Source organism: Erinaceus europaeus, chromosome 1 (genome assembly GCF_950295315.1).
Source record: "Erinaceus europaeus chromosome 1, mEriEur2.1, whole genome shotgun sequence".
NCBI lineage: Eukaryota > Metazoa > Chordata > Mammalia > Eulipotyphla > Erinaceidae > Erinaceus > Erinaceus europaeus.
In genome coordinates, this window is record NC_080162.1 from 203,650,735 (window position 1) to 203,672,366 (window position 21,632).

The 21,632-nt window shown below is 42.5% G+C and overlaps 1 protein-coding gene across 2 annotated transcripts in view; it reads right to left on the reverse strand.

Annotated features, from left to right (window-relative positions):
* Positions 1 to 21,632, reverse strand: part of EFR3A (EFR3 homolog A) — a 146,346-nt gene that overhangs the window by 59,394 nt on the left and 65,320 nt on the right. The window contains exons 2-5 of one of the 2 annotated variants that reach the window (XM_060201328.1): positions 8,882 to 8,958; positions 5,503 to 5,630; positions 3,787 to 3,937; positions 1,315 to 1,436 (exon numbers count right to left, since the gene is read on the reverse strand). In XM_060201328.1, the coding sequence (XP_060057311.1) occupies positions 1,315 to 1,436; positions 3,787 to 3,937; positions 5,503 to 5,630; positions 8,882 to 8,958 (478 nt within the window). Of the gene's footprint in view, positions 1 to 1,314; positions 1,437 to 3,786; positions 3,938 to 5,502; positions 5,631 to 8,812; positions 8,959 to 21,632 lie in introns of those variants that run through there. The other variant, XM_060201337.1, reaches the window with a different exon arrangement.

Genomic DNA, 21,632 nt, shown 5'->3' on the forward strand with positions numbered 1-21,632 from the left:
GTGTCTCTCTGAAAGAATGTTAACTCAGTAAGCACCAGATTCTCTCTGCTCCTGGTACAGAAGGCTGAGGCTGACGGAAAATCCTTTCCGAGCCCTGTGATGCTTCCTCAGACCTCTCTTGCTCATTCTTGGCCCTGTTGGATCACAGTGGAGGGAACTCTGGTGCTGAGCATGTTCAGAAGGTAAGACCTTTCACTAGGGGGCACCGAACACTCAACAATAAGCCACCTTATACAATGATTTCTTTTCTCTAGTACATTCATTCTTTCATGACTACAGATATAATAAACACTAAGCCTACGTCATTTTACATGCAAAGATCATTTTAGCGAAAATGTGATAAGAGTCTATGTGCATTCAATTAATCCTTAAACCGCTATACAGAAAATAAATAGATTACATTCAGGATACCTCATACGTGTTGGCGGAAAGAGGAGCTATGACGACATTCAAAAGAGTTGTATTCTTTAGCTGACCGTTATACCTTTCCCCCAATATCTGTCTGCTATTGAATAGTGTCAATCTCTAAGAACAGGGGCAAATTTCATAAGGCATGTTTCTCTCTCTCTCCCCCTCCCTCCTTCTCTTTTGGCTAACCCTGGAGCTTCACTACTCCAGGTCAACTTTTTCAGACAGAGACAGACAGACACACCAGAGTAGTACCCAAGCTTCCTCCAATGAAGTGGGGGCGAGGCACAAACCAGGGTCACGTGAAGGCAGAGCAAGAGCCTCTATCTGCCACTTTAGCAGGTCTGGAAAACATCTCTTTAGTGGAGGATAAAAAAGCAACAGTTCTGATGAACAGAAATCTTTGCCTTTCTCAGATAGGTAAGATCTTACATATGACACATGATAAACGCAAGAGAACTAGAGGATGACTCTACCACATTGACAACACAGGAGAGATCTGCCCCAAGTGAGGCAACAAGTCATGCATTTATCTGGGAGGTTATTTGAGCTACAGAAATCACTTAGTCCCAAGACGCTAAATGTGCAAAGAGCAGCAGCAAAGAGAGTCACCGGGTACGAGGTAAAAAGAGAAAGAAATCACCCCTAACTAGGGTAGGTGTGATAAGAGCCATTCTAGGTCACAGCAAACACTCTGGGATCTTATTATGAATGAACTGGGGAAACACCCCAGTTTAGCTCCTCTCCTCAGGTAGATTAACACTTCCAGTAGGACGGGCGGTCATACTTCAAGGCTCAGGTACACTTCCCCATTTCCTTTGATAAGAACGAGGTAACACACACACACACGGCACCCACCAATCAATCACCCCATCAATATGAAGCATAAAGCAAAATGACACTTACTCTGTTCGTATTTCTGGGTCATTGTGACAGGAATGGCACATGGCACTGAAGCGAGATACAAAAAAGTCGTAACGTCTGTGATAGGAAGGTGTGTCTTCTTCAATATTTGCAAATTTAACAAACTGAGAAACAAAAGTAACAGATGAATTAAATGCATTTACCTTCATTCAGTATTTTATTATGTTGACAAGAAATGTACAAATATGAAGCAAATGAACTATCAGAAACACTAGGCATCTAATACAAAAGAAAAAAGCACAAATTCAGAAAATAAAAGATAAGCATCCCATTACCCCTTATTTATTTATCTATCTATTTATTTACTTATCTGCAGACCCAGGGGTTAGCACTGAGCACATATAACACCAACGAGCAGTTTCCCAGGCTCCACTATCTTCATTACTATTATTGTTATTATTTTATATTTTTACTATCTCTATTTATTGGACAGACAACCAGAGATCGTGAGGGAGAGATAGAGAGGGAGACAGAGAAACACCTACAGCACTGCTTTACCCCCTGTGAAACTTCCCCCGCAGATGGGGCTGGGGGAGGGGCTTGAACCCGGGTCCTCGTGCACTCAATCAGGCAGGCCACCACCAGGCCTCTGCACAATTAATTTTTTAGTGACAGAGAAGAGTGAGGGAGAGACAGACAGGCACAGGGAAAGGAGGGACCCCCGGCACCACACTGCCACCCACAGGTCCCCCTAGAGCTTTATATGGGGCTGGGATTAGAACTCAGGGTCTTCTGTATGGCCAAGTACAAACTGCCCTAGTCCCAAGTATTTCTATGTACATATACATATATAACATTTTATTTACTGGATAGATACAGAGACAATTCCAGAGGTAAGGGGGGGTGGTGGTTAGAGAAGTACAAGACACGCCTTCAGCCGCTTCACCAGAAGCTTCTCACCTGCAAGTGGGGATGGGGTACTTGAAACCAGGTCACTGTGCACTGCAACGTGGAGGCTTTACTGGCTGTGTCACTGCCCAGCCCCCAAATATCTCTTTAACAGTCTGCTCCATTTGTGTGTGTCCTGCTCCGGTTGTGACAATCAACAAACATGTCCAGACATGGCTAAGTGTCCAGGGAGGGGTGTGTGGGGTAGGGGAGACTTGCTCGAGGGCTGAGGATCACTGGTGTAGCGCAGCTCATGGCTACAGCCACAACCTCCTGTGAGCAACTGTCCAGAGGGCCGGCAAGAGAGCTCGGTCTGCATGGTGCATGCCCACCCACCAGGAAAGAGAGCTTGGTCTGCATGGTGCATGCCCACCCACCAGGCAACCAGGTTCTTAACTGCCCCCTCCCCCATATGGGAGAAACTTTCAGCCCTGTGCTACCTTTTTCTTTCCCTCCTTCCCTCCCTTCCTTCCTTTCTCTCTTTTTATTGATTTAATACTGACAGTCAAGAGCATAGGATAAGTATACAATTTCACATCTCCCACCAGCAGATCTCCATATCCCATCCCCACCATCGGAAGCTTTCCTATTCTTTATCCCTCCGGGAGCACGGACACAGTCTCTTTCTATCTTAAAAAAAAAAAAAGTCAGCCTGGAGCAGGAAACCCCAGTGAAGATGATACGTGAATGAATAAGTTTCCTCTAAGACTGCTGGTCATTCTTTATTCTTTCTTTACATATGAAAAATAGAAGCCAGCAGAAGAGCCATAATGTGTCCAGGACACGCAGCTACCAAGTTGTGAGGCGCGATTCAAGCTAGGGTAGCTAGACTGGGAAAGCTGTATGATTAGCAGCATCTGTTATTTTTTTCTCCCTATAGCAAAAAATAGTCATCCACTGACAACAGGGGGAGATGTATTATTTTATTTATGGTTAGTTAAAATCTGGATAACAACATGCAGATTGGCTGAGTATCTGTATGTTTCCTCATGAAGCTTGAACTGAAAGACAGATTTATTCAATATTAAGTAAAGGCAGGGTAAGAAAAGTTATCATTGTTGGAGTCCTGCACCAAGGTAAAAGTCTCTGGGGTCAGGACGGGGGAGGGTTCAGGTTCTGGAACATGATGGCAGAGGAGGACCTAGTAGGGGTTGAACTGTCATGTGGAAAACTGGGAAATGTTACACATGTACAAACCATTGTATTTACTGTCGACTGCAAGCCATTAGTCTTCTCTTTTTAAATCTGTGGCTCTCCAACCCATATCTGCTGTGCAGACTATGGTCTGGGATAGAAGTAAACAAGGGGAAATAACGACCTCATGCTAAGGCAAGGGGGGAACTTTTCTTTCATGGTTAACTGATCTCCTGCTGCACGTTATGACTGGCGCACAACCAGCAGCAGAGAAACCCAGACATAGCGAGAGTTCTGTTCAGCTCCCCCTGCACCTACTGGCTGTGCCAACATCCTGCCATAGCATTTGCCCTCATCAGGTGAAATTTTAAGGAAGAGATCCATTTTAGGTAACGTTATTGAACTTGCAAGTCAGAGAATCGTTCCACTTACAGAGTTTGTTCCAAGAACTTGAAGCTTTGGTTCTCCAGATTCCAGAAGCTTAGCCACCATATGGAGGAAGCTTTCTACAAATGGCTTGATGCTCTGAGAATGGCAAGCCATGAGGAGCTGGTCCAGTGCTTCCATGGCAATCAGAACATACCTGGTCGTAAGGAACAGATCGTGTCCAAACTCACTTCGTTTTCCCAAGGGAGAATAAGCCAATTGCTAAAATACTTACGTTTATTGAAGAGTATAGAGCACAGAAAGGCAAATTTAGGAGCTTCTTTTTTTTTTTTTGGCCTCCAGGGTTATTGCTGGGGCTCAGTGCCTGAACCATGAATCCACTGCTCCAGGAGGCCTTCCCCCCCCCCCTTTTGTTGCCCTTGTTGTTGTAGCCTTGTTGTGGCCATTATTATTGTTGTTGATGTCGTTCATTGTTGGATAGGACAGAGAGAAACAGAGAAGAGGGGAAGACAGAGAGGAGGAGAGAAAGATAGACACCTGCAGACCCGCTTCACCGCCTGCGAAGTGACTCCCCTGCAGGTGGGGAGCCAGGGGCCCGAAACAGGATCCCCATGCCGGTCCTTGCGCTTCACACCACGGGCCCTCAACCCGCTGCGCTACCGCCCGACCCCCAATTTAGGAGCTTCTAAGTGAAAAATTCTCACACAAAACCGAAGACTTTAGATTATCAGATAATCCTCCTTGTAGTCACCATACTGCACTTCTCCATTTTCTCCTTACAAGAGTTATTCCGAATTTCTTTCATACCTAACCTTTGTGTATGCTTATATTTGTAAACATAGAAAGTTTCTATTTTTCAGACTTTCAACCATGTTTGTCTATATCTGACCCAAAAAAGCAGAACTATAAGCAATGAGCCTAAATTTCCAACTAATCTATCTCTGTATGTACCTTAGAGTGTGTAAAGCAGGATACAAGTGTCTTGTGCAGCTTACAAATCAACCCTGTGAAACCTGGACTAAAAATTCCAATTCAGGTCTCAGATAACTTAACTCTGACAATCAATCATGAAACTGCATCAATTCTCACTAGACCATTTTAATTATTAACAATCTAGAAGTGGATAAAGCTAGTATACTATCCAACGGCTGAAATCGTTTAAGAAAGAAGGGATCATGAAGTGACTGCAGGGGAAGACATTTCTAAGCCAAGCTGCAGTGTCCTGCCTGCTTCTCCCAGACTGTGTCAAGGCACAGACCTTAGTTACAGGGAGCCATGCAGAATGGATTCGGGTCAGCAGGCTTAGCACTTCCGACCCTGCACATGCAAGTCTAACCGTACTCTCACTCCTCCGCCGATAAGTACAACCTGAATCCCGTGTTTAAAAAAAAATTATCAGTTGACTAATAGAATCTTTGTTTTTAATATGAAAATTTCCCGATTTCTTTTCAGATTATGATCTTATACGGCAACAGAATGAAAGCGTCAATATCTTCGACTTCTTGTAGAAAAGTCTCAAGAAGTACTGGATGCTTAATAGCAGTTTTGCTGCCTAAGGCATCTATTCTGAAAAGTTGATCCCCGGCAGAGGAACATGTAATAATAGCACCTCTTATTGTGTCACGTTATGATTTTCTCTCCTCTGTGTGTTACCACTGTTCCAACAACAAGACCAACCATTTTATAAAGTGACCTCGCCTACCTGAGAAGAATTTTCCAGAGGTACTATTATCAGCAGCAACTTGTTTATAGTTTACTTACCCAGAACGATGTCGCACAACATCCCTGCTCAACCTTTCTGCCAGGTAAGCACCAATTCGGTCCAGTTTCTCTGGAGCAGATACTGCATAAAAGGTCAATTTCTCCATGTCAGCTTTAACAAGACCATCCTAAAAATAAGAATAACAGAAGGGTAATATTTATATGTTTGCTATGTTTTTTTTAATATATATATATATCTAAGTGTCCGTGGCTTCAGACTGTCATTCTGGGATTAGTAACTAACTAGTGAACCTTTCTGGTTGTTATTGTCTCCTTAGTACAAATTTTTGCTATCTTTAATACGAACAATTTTCAGAGCGTTAAAGAACAGTCCCATTTAAGCAAAGCATGTAGTCAAACCTTCAGAAGCAATAACTCACACATAATAGCATCTCAACAACGAGAAGTCAATCAACAAGGATTCTGGTATGTCGCATGTAAATGCTTCAAATGAAATGCCTTGATTGAAAACTTTGAATATTAAGTATTTTACTTGATGTGTGTGTGTGTGTGTGTGTGTGTGTGTGTGTGTGTGTGTATAACAGTGAACAGCCTGGGCGACTGGACAAAGTAGGAAGACAGAAGAACTATGTTACAGTGTGAACCTATGATTAGCATTATTTAAATCATATAGATTTTTTAAATTGTCTTTATTTATTTATTGGATAAAGACAGTCAGAAATTGAGTGGGTCATCCCATACTTCTTTCTGACTTAGCTTGCTTAACATGATTCCTTCTAACTCCATCCAAGATGGGTCAGAGAAGGTGAAAAGGTGAGAAGGTGAGAGAAGCTGCATAGTGAGAGAAGCTGCATAGTATTCCATTGTGTGTATATATACCACAGCTTTCTCAACCACTCATCTGTTGCTGGGTGCCTGGGTTGCTTCCAGGTTTTAGCTATTACGAAATGTGCTGCTATGAACATAGGCGTACACGTGTCTTTTTGGTTGGGTGTTATGGAGTCCTTGGATTATATCCCTAGGAGAGGAATTACTGGGTCGCAGAAATCCTACTAATTATATGTCTGTCGGCCAGGGGCACTCTTTAGTAACACCAGAAGGCCTGTTTCCCAGGCTGTGTCTCACTACCACAAGAGTCCTACCCCAGAGCAAAGTCTGGACACATCAGATAATTCGTATATAATTTGTATATCACTGACATCCCCTCATGATCTGGCCTCCATCTTATCCTCAGTAATCTTAAAGCTGTGATTCCTCAGAGAAACATGGCCAATATTTAGTTTGTTAAATGATACATGTGAAAATTCAAATTTAAAAAATCATAGTAAACACTACGAGCACCTACACGTAGGCCAGAAGAACCCTGCATAAGCTTGAACGTGTGAAGGTTTTTGATCTCGAATGCAGTTCTTGTCTCTCCTGGTGTCTCTTCTCTTGAGAACTTCCCATTTGCTAACCTCGACCTCTCCAGCTGGTCCACATGCTTCAAGTTCCGTTCACCTCAACTTCTCTGAAAATGCTCAGCCACATGGCCAGCTTTCCAACTCAAGAGGCCAAACCCATTCTAAACCTGATTTATGTATCATGATGCAAATATCTAGCACGTGACTGTTTATCGGCTGAGGACTTACTGATTTATGTATCATGATGCAAATATCTAGCATGTGACCTGTTTATCAGCTGAGGACTTACTGATTTACATATCATGATGCAAATATCTAGCATGTAACCTGTTTATCGGCTGTGTACTTACTGATTTATGTATCATGATGCAAATATCTAGCATGTGACTGTTTATCGGCTGAGGACTTACTGATTTATGTATCATGATGCAAATATCTAGCATGTGACTGTTTATCGGCTGAGGACTTACTGATTTATGTATCATGATGCAAATATCTAGCATGTGACCTGTTTATCGACTGAGTACTTACTGATTTATGTATCATGATGCAAATATCTAGCATGTGACTGTTTATCGGCTGAGGACTTACTGATTTATGTATCATGATGCAAATATCTAGCATGTGACCTGTTTATCGACTGAGTACTTACTGATTTATGTATCATGATGCAAATATCTAGCATGAGACTGTTTATCGGCTGAGTACTTACTGATTTATGTATCATGATGCAAATATCCAGCATGTAACCTGTTTATTACTGATTTATGTATCATGATGCAAATATCTAGCATGTGACCTGTTTATCGGCTGAGTACTTACTGATTTATGTATCATGATGCAAATATCTAGCATGTGACTGTTTATCGGCTGAGGACTTACTGATTTATGTATCATGATGCAAATATCTAGCATGTGACTGTTTATTGGCTGAGGACTTACTAATTTATGTATCATGATGCAAATATCTAGCATGTGACTGTTTTATGGAAGAGGATGTAAAGCCCCCAGAGGCAGGTGCCATACACTGTGATTGCTGTGTGTTTGATTCACGATGATTAGCCAAGATACTGGATTTGACTGATTACCCTCCTCCTACTGGAAACAGGGTGAAGTCAGACTAGGTTTCTTAAACAGTATATTGATTAAAGATATGTAAAGGCTAGGCGGGGGAGATAGCATAATGGTTATTCAAACAGACTCTCCTGCCTGAGGCTCCAAAGTCCCAGGTTCAATCCCCCACACCACCATAAGCCAGACCTGAGCAGTGCTCTGGTGTTTCTCTCTCTCTCTCTCTCTGAATTTCTCTCAAAATAAAATAAAATATCTTTTAAAAAAGATAACTAAAGGTTTCTATACACTTTAAAATACAGAAAAGTCTGGAAGTCAGGTAACTTAAGCCAGTGTCAAACAAAACTGCTTAAACATACTGCTTTCTAATAAGAGCGTATTTAAGTAAACAGAGAAGTCTGTCTAAGATATCATTCTGCGCGCCTCAATCATCTTTGTGGCCAGCCCTACTTATTCTTTGGACTGGGGCTTAAGTCTTAGTCCCTCCATATGCTTTTTTCCCCCTAAATCAAATGAAGAGCCACACTCTCTGCTCCAACAGCACACACTTCATTCATCACAGAACCCTTCACACAACGCAAGTTGCCAAGTTACTTGCCTGTGAGTTTGGTGAGAGCAGCAATCTGTATCATGCTCACACTAGTATTCTTAGCATTTTGTACAAATATTCAGGCTCTGGCTTATAAATCTAAGTATGATCAGATAGCTAGAGAAGCCACTTGTCCAGCGTCCCAACTGTATGCTTAGTCTAAGGCAGAGCTCTAGCGATCGGATAGACAAGCATGGCTTACCTAAACCCATAAAGAAAGTCAGTATAAACACTGAGTACAGGAGGAGACGTAGGGGTAAAAGTAGAGAAATGAAATCAGGAAAACCTTAGGGAGGTCAGCAGGGGGAAGGATGGGTCAGCAAAGAGAAGAGTCAGTAGATGTGGATCAAATTACTTTGGGGTCTTCCGGGAAGATGTTGTCCACCAGGCGTTTGTATCTAGGACGCAACGCAGAACAGCAGCAGCAGACGCCTGCAAGAGAGGAAGGTCACAGAGCAGACCGATTACTCTTACCATCACTTAACCTGGAAATCCAATGCTGCTTTTCTTGTGTAATATTAATGAATCATTGAAAATAAAGGGCGGAAAGTTCAAATTCCCACAGATAAAAGGTGTGCAAAGGCCATTACGGGTTAAGAAGTGCTGAAGTTAAATTTCTTTTCCTCTCCCCAGAGACACCAGGCAAAAGTGAATACAACAATATCTCATTTCAAAATTCCAAACCAACCTGGTTTGAGGTTCGTATCTTACACAAGTCTCCCCACCCCCCCAAAATGGCTCAAATTCACCCTATGCAGCCCATACAAGATTCCATATCCTACTAGGACCTCCGCTCCTACTGCTCTGCATTCCCCATTCCCACTGTCATCTCCCCTCTCCTCTTCTGCTCAGCCAAGTCCACTTGCTAGTTCTTACCTGGTAGATCTTGCGACAACTGGTCATACATGTATCTAGTTGGTGCTCCAGAGAAGGAACTAAAGTGTACGTGTGTGTGTGTGTGTGTGTGTGTGTGTGTGCGTGTGCGTGTGTGTGTGTAGGGGGGGCAGGGAGGTAACCTTAAAGGAAAGTCCAGGGATTTCAAAAAATGACTCAAAGCCCTCTTGTCCTTGCTGCTATCTGGAAAACAAAATGGATTTGGACTTAGGGACTATGGGTTTCCTGAAGTGGCTGGCTGACTGTGGACTACCTGCTGTGTGTGGCATAAAACTGGGTGGGACCCACTGTGTTCTTGTTCTACAAACCTGTGACTTAACAGCAGTGTGCGTCCTGAGCCTCTATTAAATCATTCCCAGGATTCGCAGGATCGGAGTATGTGTGTCCTTTCTCGGGAGGTGCTTGTGGGTATTTTTAGAAATCAAGGTCTGGCAGGAGGGCTCACTTGGGCTATGAGTTAATTCACATTGCGGTGAATTCACATAACTTCTGTCACTTTATTTGGTGAACTTCTGTTACTTCATTGCTGACTGTTGCGTAACAGGTAAACTCTCCAGACCTTTTTGTTTGTTTGACGGATTTTAATTGGGAGGGAGGGGCTAGTGGTTTACAACAGTCTTTGACACACAGACACAACCTCTCATCTCTCCGTGAAAGACATCTAGGTATCTGGAGACACTTGCTCCCCCAACCAAACAGCCCCCCCCTCCTCTTATCATAGACCAGGACCCCAGTGTCCCTTGATCCCAACCCTTACCTCCTTCCCCACAGTCCTTTGCTTTGCGGCCATACCACCAGACCCACCCAGCCCGAATTTCACCGTTTCCCTTCCTGTCCTTTTATCCTAAGTTTCACCTATGCGGGGGATCATTCAGTGTTGAGCCTTCCCTCCCCTCCCTCTCTCTGGCTTGTCTCACTCGACATGACACCTTCAAGTCCAGATGTGATTTTGCTCATAAGTATCCATCAACCTTATACAAAATATTAAATGGGGGCCCAACACAAGCCCAAAGGAAGAAGACTAGATCTACAGCAGAATGAGGCTACTAAAGTGATGATTAAAACAGTTAAGATCTGTACACATCTTCAATGGTCTCAGAGCACTGTGCATATATTGTTGAACAGTTCTAAGAAAGCTGCCAAGTATTGCCAGGATCACCTTATAATAAGGGGAGCTGCAGCAATACCAGCCACACCATTCACTCAGCTGGACGGCTGGGTGAGACAGTGCCTAATGCTAGAACCCCAATCACTCTCCACAAGACCACAGACAGCAGCCGCGACATCAGTTAACATCCAGATATGTTATTAGTACCTGCCGTGTGCTTAACACCATGCTAGATGCCACGGATGGGATAAATGATGTCCTCACCTTGAGAGTTTTACAAGATGTCATTTAAAAAATACATATTGTGAGTGCAGGAGTTTATAAACACACACACACACACACACACACACAAACACTCATTCACACACCCCCCCACCCCCCGCCACCTCCTACCCACTGTTCAGGATGTTTTTAATAGAGGGGTAAAAAGTCCCAGAGAGTCCACTAGGGGATTTTTCTGATTAACATCAAAATATCTGAAATCACTTTAGAGTCTAAAAGCAAAACACGAGTCTCATTATTAAAGAAAGGGAAAGAGAAAGGCAAAACAGCCAAGAAATGGAAGGTTCTCTTTATGATTCGACTGTGTCTAATTTAGAAATACTTTGGGTAAAAGTCAAATAGTGACATAAATTGAAATCAAACATGCATTGGGTCGTTAACTTACACAGGGTACTGAGCTGTGTGTTTCCGTGACAAAAGGAACTTGTAACTTGGTGTGAAGATGAATACTCTGAAAACACTAACACAAAACAAAATCTAGGACAAAATCTAATCATTACCAAAGCAAGAGTCTGGCCAAAGGACTGAAAGGCCAGTCTCAATGCTTCCCAATGCTCCAGTCAGGGTGGAAAACTGATATTTTCAACAGAGAAGAAATTATCTTAATGAGCTGTTAGATTTCACTTTCAAATATCATATGCAGCATTTAGTTTGAGAGCCTTCAAAAAAATCACAGATTGGAATACACACAATACCCAATCCCTACTTCTAGGAAGCTTGCCTCTGGCGGCAGAGACAAACGTGGAGGTAACGGCTATTGACTGTGACGTCTGATAGACTGCTTCTCTGGGTAAGAACAGGTTAACTGTCTCTTACTTCACTGACCATCTCCTCTAGCTGAGTAGTTTTAACAATATCATTTTAATAGTTGTCAGGAACATTAAGTAAAATTGTGAAGAGACCCTATTGGAGGTATAACTTTATGCTGAGTATTTAGCAAAATGGTAGCTACTACTATTAGCGACGGAGGAAGAGAAGTTATTACAGTAGAAATATGCAGGAAGTGCTCAAGAGACCTGGGGATAGTGTTCCAGCAGTGTGAAAGCTCTGGTGCCAATCAACGCAGACACTGCATCACATTTTCTGTGATGAACCACATGCCATCAGTAACTCAGCAGGGCCCATGGGAGCAAAAGTCTTAACTTTCTGAATTGTATATGCTGTCCTGTGTGACACTGTCCACCCACTCCTATGGTAACTCGCTGAGACGATCAAGTCATCTCCCTTAAACTAGAAGCAGAGGTTAATATCACACATCTACTAACAGGATGAACTCAGATTCCAGCCCAGAGCTGATGCCCGTAAGACAAGGGGGTGGGGTGGGGGAGAGGAAGAGAGAATGAGAATGAGAATGAAGCAGAGACCACAGCACCAAAGCTTCCTTCACTGAGGTGGGGCCAGGCCCCAGCCCCTGCGGCAAAGCACTGCCCACGTGAGCTACCCCACCGGCCCCAACGATTTCTAACACACCTTTTAGCTTTCCACGCGCCATCACCAGTAAGCATCGCTGCAAGAATAAGCTTGCCTGGGCAAAGCATGTGCTGCCAGGCAGGGTGATGAGTTATCTCCCTGAGTTTCTCCGGAGGACTCAGGTGGAAGCACTCAGCAGCACTTCCTCAGTTACTTACTACAAGGAGAAGCTGCCGACTAAACGGAAGACGGAAGACGCGAAAAACCAACCGGCCAGAAGATTTTCACTTTACTTTGGTTTCTATAAAGTGGTAACACTGAAGGTAACACGGAGTTCAAAATGCTGTCACAACAGTGCCCACGAGACAGTCAGCTACGTTAAATAGGAGAATTCTGGACCTTGGCGGCACCACAAGGACAGGTAACAGGAAGCCGCGGGACCTACCCAGGCTCGCAAGCGGGGCTGACTCCCTCGCAGAAGCCAGCTCATAAGGCCTGTCGAGTTCAGCGGCAGGCAGCTGGACATAGCCTTGCATGCTTGAAGAGGCAGTGCTTGTCCTTGTTGCTCGCCCTGCTTCCAGATCCTTTTACCCACGGTTCAGGCAGCTCCTAGTCCACCTTGCTTGTAATTAATTAGCAGAGGACACTAATGCACTGTAACTTATCTAGCCTGTTGACATCAAACAGAAAGCTATCAAGAACCTGATAATATCCCTATCAAATTCTTCTGTGCAGACCAAAGAGCTTACACAAGATAGCAGGAAAATAACTGAGTGGCTGGTTTAAGGAAAGCAGAGTATCATACAATTGAAGAAAATATTCTAACTTGCACTTCGAAAGGAATTAAAGCATCCATCCAAGTCCTTTGCACTCCGGCTTCTGACCTCTTTCAATGAGCTCCTCACTTCGGCCTCCATACCATTCTAGTCCAGCCTCTTCCTGACTATCTTTTTTTTTTTTTTTTTTCCTCCAGGGTTATTGCTGGGCTCGGTGCCTGCACCATGAATCCACCGCTCCTGGAGGCCATTTTTCCCCCTTTTTGTTGCCCTAGTTGTTGCAGCCTCGTTGCGGTTATTATTGCCATTGTTGATGTTGCTTTGTTGTTGGATAGGACAGAGAGAAATGGAGAGAGGAGGGGAAGACAGAGAGAGAGGGGGAGAGAAAGACACCTGCAGACCTGCTTCACCGCCCGTGAAGCGACTCCACTGCAGGTGGGGAGCCGGGGGCTCGAACCGGGATCCTTACACTGGTCCCTGCGCTTTGCGCCACGTGCGCTTAACCCACTGCGCCACCGCCCGAACCCCCCGACTTTATCTTTTCCAGAGGAAAAATGTGCCGAGTATTTCTCAGAAAGCTCTAAGCAGCTGACAAAGCTTAGCAATATGAATTGCTCCTTTAAATTTAATCAAAGTACAAAGAGAAGACACTCTTAATTATTTTTCAATAGCGGCAGAATTCACAACAGTGCTTGTGACATATTTACTAGAGGGTGTATGGAAAAGGGAATTTGGGAACAGCTGGAAACAGAAATTATGACCGAGAAAGGGTGCCAACCTGCTTTTTCCAGTAGTCTATCAATAGGCTGGGGGGAGGGGGGATCAGGTCTGCTTAACAAGAACCTTTTGAGTATTAGCTGGTGCCAGGCAAATCTTCTTACCTGCTTCTCAGGGTTAGGAGTATTAAATCAACATTCTACTAAGTGTTTAGAGAGTACGACTCATTCAAAAGCAAGCGCAGCTTTTGCACGGTCACTCTCATGCAGAATCACCACGGTCTTCTAGTCCCGATCTCACACGGAACTGAGATAGCCTCGAGCATCTTCTTTTTTAGTGGCAAGGAGACAATCAATTTCAAGCCCTTGTATGGAGGCATTTACAGAAGGACAAAGGCAGTTGCAATGAAAACACGAGTCAAAAACATGGGTGTAGCGAATTCTGCTTGCAGGAACCAACGTGCTAACAACATCCTAGCCACTCGCTCAGCACTGCTACTCTGTGGGCTCAGGTGAGCACTTGTGTCTTACAAACCAAAGTACTGCTCAACTCTGGCTTATGGTGACTGGAGAGAGTCAGGGTGTGCGTGTGTTTGAGGACTGGGGTCAGATTGGGAGCTTCCCGAGCATCAAGGTGTTGTGTTCTCCTCTAAAAGAATCCGCTGGTACTTCCGACCAATTATATTACCTAATGGTAACTGAGATAGAACTGGAAATATTAAAGCCTCTATTCACTGCTTTAATAATCAAACCTTTAGTGCCTCTACTGTTAAACGTCACCAAGACCTTGGATATATATATAAGATAAAGCTATTTTTAAAGCAAGCAAACAAGCAAAAAAAAAAAAAAAAAAAACCAAAAACCCACACACATCATGGGAACCAACCGTGTAACTCTGAATTGTTTTGCTTCCTGACTGGTCAAAGCAGAAAACCTTGGTATCTATGCCTCCCCCTAGCGATCCCATCTGAATCAGCATGTGCTATACAGTGGGATCTGCTGGAAAGTTCAGTACTCACTGGTTTCCATACTCTTAAGTGACAATCAGCCGCTATCAGGAGAGTGTGGCTGTTTATGTCACTACTATGCATTTCCCATAGTGCTTTGCCATCAGAATGTGAGCTTGTCTAAGACAAAACCCCTAGCTTATCCATAGTTGCAACTATCTTATCCATAGTTGCATATGTCTGGCATAGAGAAGTCATGAGCAAAAATGTTCCTCTACTGGGAGAGTCGGGGCGGTAGTGCAGCGGGTTAAGCACTTGTGGCGCAAAGCACGAGGACTGGCAGGGCTCAGTAAGGATCCTGGTTCGAGCCCCCAGCTCCCCACCTGTAGGGCAGTCATTTCACAAGTGATGAAGCAAGTCTGCAGGTGTCTGTCTTTCTCTCCCCGTCTTCCCCTCCTCTCTCCACTTCTCTTGGTCCTATCTCACAACGATGATATCAATAACAACAACAATAATAACTACAACAATAAAAAAGAACAAGGGCAACAAAAGGAAACACAAATGAATTTTAAAAAATGTTCTTCTACTAAGTGGATGAGGACTCAAATGGCCTTAGTAAATGTATTTGAAGTTCAGGTTGTGTGCTATGAAAATCAAAGTAATGATGACGTCTATAACAAAACCACAAAACACTAAATGCCAGAATAGTGTGGATTCTCCAAGGAACAAATGACAGGGTCAGCTGAACCATGTTAAACAACTGGAAATAGACTGTAAGTCAAACAGAGGCCATCGGTGATCAAGGTGAAAAGAGACAGGCAGTATCCTATTAGAGGATTTTAAAAATTCATCACTTCAAGAATTAATTCTTTGATGTCCACAGCCTGTAAAGTATCTGTATCAAATATAGTCCTTTCAAGGTTAAAACAAAAAGTCAAATTACCGTTCCGGGAATTAACTTCATACAATTAAAAATTACTGGTTTTTTTCACTACCTGGTAGCCACTCAAGTTCAATTCCACCACTCCAGGTCCTTTCATCTCTCTCTCTCCTCTCTCTCTCTCTCTTTTAATTTCAGATAAAGACAGAGAAGAGAGTGACCATGGTACTAGTTTTCCGTGGTGCTGTGATGCTCCGAGGTGGTGCTGGGACTTCAACCAGGGCCCAAATGTGGCAAAGGTATGTCCTCTACATGGTGCTGGAACTCCTGGTCCCCAAGTGAAAGAAAAAAAAAGATTCAATAGTGTTACAGATCCCTTCACACATATTCTCCGAAAAAAGCTTAATAAATATACGTAAATACTATGAAAAAGAAACGTGTGTGTGGATATATTTTTAATATATATATATATATTAGATATAATTTTAATATATATATATATTAGATATAATGTCAGTAATATGTTTTTCCTTCAATATGTGTGCACAGGGCACTCTGTTAAAAATACAGGGGAGTACCTGGAGGCAGCACCATAACCACAGCCCTGTAAAAGCAGGAGTTCACATACTTTAACGATGACTCTTTAGTCACTATCAGGCCACCCCATCAGCTGGGGCCCTATTTGGGGAGTCCTGAGATTCCCAAACAGATTGGATGGGCCTAAACCTCAAATAAACCCCTCTCTCCATTGGTAGCAGTCATTCCTAATCAGGAACAACAAACTAGACCCCTTGTGGGCCCCCATAGGACCTTGCCCTTAACTTGGATGAACAACAGTAGAGAAAGTTCCATCCTCCAAAGGGAGGCTGGACAACATACTCTATGCTACTCCTGATATTGGGGCAGCTTGGAACATTCCTACTCATGACCACAGAATGTGAGCTCAGATCTACAGGGATACAGAGGTCACACAGGCTCCTAAGCTAATTATGGGCTCCAGATCACATCAAATCGATGGGGCTTACAGTCAACAATATTTATACACCTTTCCCATAATTGGGAGCTACTCTCTTCCCTGATCCAGCTTTCTGGTCCTTCTGACAGCCATGATATCATCTCCCCAAACAATAATTAGGATCTACCTGCATATCAGATTTCAGGCTAAGGAAAAAAAAAAAACCCTAGTAAAGCCACAGGCCATCAGGAACGTAACTGAAATATGCCTACTAGCTATCTAAAAAATGGAGGACGCCCCCCCCAAGTCTTCATCTGCACTATTCCAGCTTTTAGGTCCATGACTGGTCAACAAATTGTTTGGCTTTGTATGTTAACTCTATTTTTTTTTTTTTTTAGTTTTTTATATTTATTTATTTTCCCTTTTGCTGTCCTTGTTGTTTAACATTATTGTGGTTATTGCTGTTGTTATTGACATTATTGTTGTTGGATAGGACAGACAGCAATGAAGAGAGGAGGGGAAGACAGAGAGGAGGAAAGACACACACCTGCAGACCTGCTTCACCACCTGTGAAGCGACTCCCCTGAAGGTGGAGGTTTGCCTGGGATCCTTACGCTGGTCCTTGTACTTTGCACCACTCACACTTAACCCTGCACCACCACTGACTCCCGTTAACTCTCTTTTCAGCCACCAGGTTCCAGATGCCAGCATGATGCTGATCAGACTTCCCTGGGCAGGCAACCCCACCAATGTGTCCTGGAGCCCCGATTCCTTAGAGCCCTGCCCCACTAGGGAAAGAGAGAGACAGGCTGGGAGTACAGATCCACCTGTCAATCCCCATGTTCAGTGGGGAAGCAACTACAGAAGCCAGACCTTCCACCTTCTGCATCCCACAATGACCCTGGGTCCATACTCCCAGAGGGATAGAGAATAGGAAAGCTATCGGGGGAGGGGATGGGATATGGAGTGGTGGTGGGAATTTGCCAGGAGCCATTTCTCTGCTTTGATAGATGATTAGCTTTGAAACAATGGAAGCCCTCGAGACAAGTTTCATTTCCCCCTGGGCAGGCCATTTTCCCCTCAGGTAGACCATTTATCAGAAACAGTGACACAACACATAGTTGTGGTAGCAAACATGATTTCATCCATTATATGTTGCAAGGAACATTCCCCCTTTGAAGATTGCTCCCCCTCCTCCTCCTCCAGCACTTCCCCCTCCTTCCCCAAAGCCTTATAATGCCTGTGTTCACAATAAAATTTAGAGCTTGATCAGAAACTTGACTTGCTCTCGTTCTTCGCATCTCTTGTCCCTATCATTTCAGGTCTCATTGGGTTGCTAGCCCCTGCTCACCGCCCTGCTGGCCGGGGCATTCTGGCGCCCGGAACGTGGGGCAAAGAAGCCTTCTGGACCTAGAAACTCCACTGATCGAGGGGGTAGGCCTACCCGAATTCACAGAGTCACCGCGGCCCAAGGGGGGTAACGCAAAGACTCGCAGAGATCGCCACGGAAATACCCGCCCGTGAGTCGCATCTGGGGGAGAGTGTCACAGCGGCTGAGGTAAGCAAAACCATGGGACATGAATTCAGCAAACTATTTATTCATTAAAGGACTCAAGGAGTCACTCAAGACACGAGGAACTAGGGTTAAAAAGAAAGAATTAAAGAAGTTTTTAGATTATATTGGAAATATTTGCCCCTGGTTCCCCCAGGAAGGGACTATAGATGAGAAACGTTGGAGGAGAATTGGTGACTGTCTTAATGATCACTATCAGTCTTTTGGTCCTGAACGTGTACCTGTTTCTGCTTTTTGTTACTGGAATTTAATTAATGATATCTTAAAAATCTATAATAAATACCCTGATATTAAAAACCTTATTACAGAGGGTGAAAAGGTCCTCCGGCAACTTTCTCGTCTGCCATCTCCATGCCCTTCTGTGGTTATTGATCTTGATCCCCCAGTACCCAGTCAAAATAAAAGCCTCCCAACACCCGATGAAAGTAAAAGCCCTGATAAAAGCCTCCCAGCACCTGATGAAAGTAAAAGCCCTATTCCCCTCCCTACAGGTCCCACTGCACTTACTAAAGTTCCCTCCATTGACTCTCCTATTGCTAATTCACATGAGAGTGAAACCCAGCATTCTTTCCCCCGCCTCTACCCAGTTTTACAAAACCTCCCACAAAACCCCCCCTCTCCTGAAGCACTCCCCGCGGAGGATGAGGCTTTGCTAGAAAAAGAGGCTGCCAAATACCACAATCCTGATTGGTATCCTCCTCCCTTTAATCTCCCTCCCTATATCCATGCTCCCACTCTCCAGCCTGACCCTCTCCTTGACAACCCCTCCATCAGGAGGGCACGCTCCGGAGCCCTTACAGGAATTTCCACTCTCCGCAAGGTCCTTGCTGACTGGAGAGAGCAGCTTCAATTAATGAAAGAAATAGCTGCAGTTATAGAAGAACTTATATTTTTAGCCTCACCTAAAAACCCAATCCCTAAAACTAAAGCTAAAACTAAACCATCCAAATCTAAACCGGTTTTGGCTTTCCCTGTTACTCGGAGCCAGGCTCAAACTGGCTAACCCTAATCCCTAGGCTCTTCCTTGTCCAGACTGCCTCCCTACACCACCGTCTCTCCGTTTTGTGCTCTGGTCCTTGACTTGGCCAATAATACTGATTAGACCACCAAGGCTAAAACTCAACTAGCACGAAAAACAGCTTCCCTTAGAAAATTAGTAGAGAAAAAAAAAATGAGAACATTTACAATTAGTTAAAGAACTGTGGGCTCTTGATTTGGCATTATCTTAAAACTAGTCAGCCAAAAAAGATCCAGCTTTTTTCCCTCTACTCTCAGAAAGCTTAAAACCAGTTCTGAGTGAGATCTTATCTGGCTAACAAGCTATTCCTTAGAGAAAGAATAAAATCAATCAAACAAGATGTTCTCTTTAACTTAAAAGCTATTAATCAGAAAACCAGTACACACTTTTGATAGAAATTTAATTATTTGTTTCTTTAAAACTGTAAAATGTACCTTAGCCACAAACGCCCCTCCTAGGTAGATAGGCTGTGAGTTAGGAATCCAAAAACCAAAGCGGTTTTTCAAAGGGAAAATTTTTCTGTTCACCAAAAATGTATGTTTTAAGTCTGTGCTAACCTTGTTTTCATTAATGTGTGTTAACCCCTAAGTAGCTAAAGTTTGTTTTAAGTTTTAAATAAGATTTAGTTAAGCTAAATGTGGTTTTAAAGATCCCGACTCATAGAGTTGGCACACCTTTACCAGAGTAAAATATAGGACAGTTTCGTCCTTCTGATAGCTAATATCAGCATCAATTCATTAGTTAAAAAGATTTTCTGAGATATCTAGGCATGGTAAAATGCCTCTGCAGTCTCTCTCACTCTTGTGAAAATTGTAGATATTGCCAGCACCTCAATATCAACTGCCACTGTTTGTTAATTTAATTCCATGCTTGAACTGACTTTCTAATAACCCAGTCAGTGTAGAGCAGTGGCCTTGCCAGGAAAAAAAGGGTTAAACGTGCTATTCCTGGCCTGATAAAAAAATTTGTTTTCAACAGATGTGATTCAACAAAATTATTTAGTGTAAAATGGTCATCTAAAAGAAATGTTAACAGTAAAAATTTATTTTAACATTTCAGCTATGAGGTATATCTTAGCTTTTTAAGTTACCTATCCAAATCAAAGTGAAAGATCAATTAAGTTGTGTACCCACCTTTGTTCATAGCTGCCCTAAGGGTGTGATAGCTTTGTGATAAACAAAGATCCTAACAAACAAAGTTTAACATTTTACTTAAAATTGTTTAAGTGATTTCAAAAAAAAAAAAACTTTAAAAATACTTTCTCAACTAAACAGGCAAAACTGGCTTGGGTTAGTAAAAGATAACACAATAGTTATGTTAATTATTTACATGCCAGAGGCTCTTGCGCTGGTTTTCCTCTTTATATCTTTCTGCTTTTAAAAATTATCTGGTTTGTTTTCAGACACTGCCAGAGGTTTATTCTTGATAAATTAAGGTAATACATTGTGTTTTTGGTCTGATAGAAGATTTGTTTTGGCAAATCCTGATTTAACAAAATTAATATTTTGAATATTTAAACTATGAGGTTTTATTTTAGCCTTTTAAGTTGCCATATTAGAGTTCTAAAGAACAAAATCTATTAAGAGTTTTATATCTATGCTTACTCATGATAGCCTTGTGATGAGTAAAGATCTTAGTAAACTAAAGGTATAACAGTGTACTTAAACTGTCTAATCAGTTTAAAATAATGCTAAAAAATGGTAAATATTTTATCATGTCAACACATTAGGTATTGACTTTCTATAACATATTGGTATATTCTAATAAAGAGCCTTCTAAAATCACAGAAAAAACCTCAAGTCAATTCTAACCATCAGATCATCAATTAACTTGGTACAAGTTCTCTCCCTAAGTAAATAATTATAGGTACATCTGCACATGAAGAACTGACTGCTCATATGGTAAGATTTAAAACTAAACATTTTTAATTTTTTATGTATGGGTGTGTGATGACTCCTAAAGTCACTCATATCCTAAAATTTTTCTCATTTTTTTACAAGCCTCTTAAAATTTTAACGCTTGACCTGCCATAGTGAGAGCACTTTACTGGCTCCTGCATTATTTAATTAAGATCTTGCTATTCAGACTTTTAAGATTCATCTCCATTGATAAAAGCCAATGCTCTCTGACAGATTGATGTAATTCACCTGCCCATGTTTAGTAAAAAAAAAAAAAAAAACTTTTTCTTCTCAGTTGATATTTTTTCCAAATTTATATGGGCTACAGCTCAAACAAGAAAAACTAAAACCCTTAAGCTTAATTAATAAAAAAGAAAGGAAATGCACCCCCCAGTATTCAGTTGGCTAAAGTGTCAATGAAGTAACATACTAAACCTTTTTAATATTTACAAAAATTCTAATTGTCCATTTATTGTCTCTCATTGACAAAGCCACACACTTTTCCAGTCACAGAGACATATTTCCTTTTTCTCTTTTTCAACACTGGATGTCCATGTTTGTTTTCCTTTTATTATGGTGGATGACATTGCTCTTGCAAAATCCACAGAGTCCCTGTTGGCAAGTCCTTACCACAAAGGACGCCATGGCA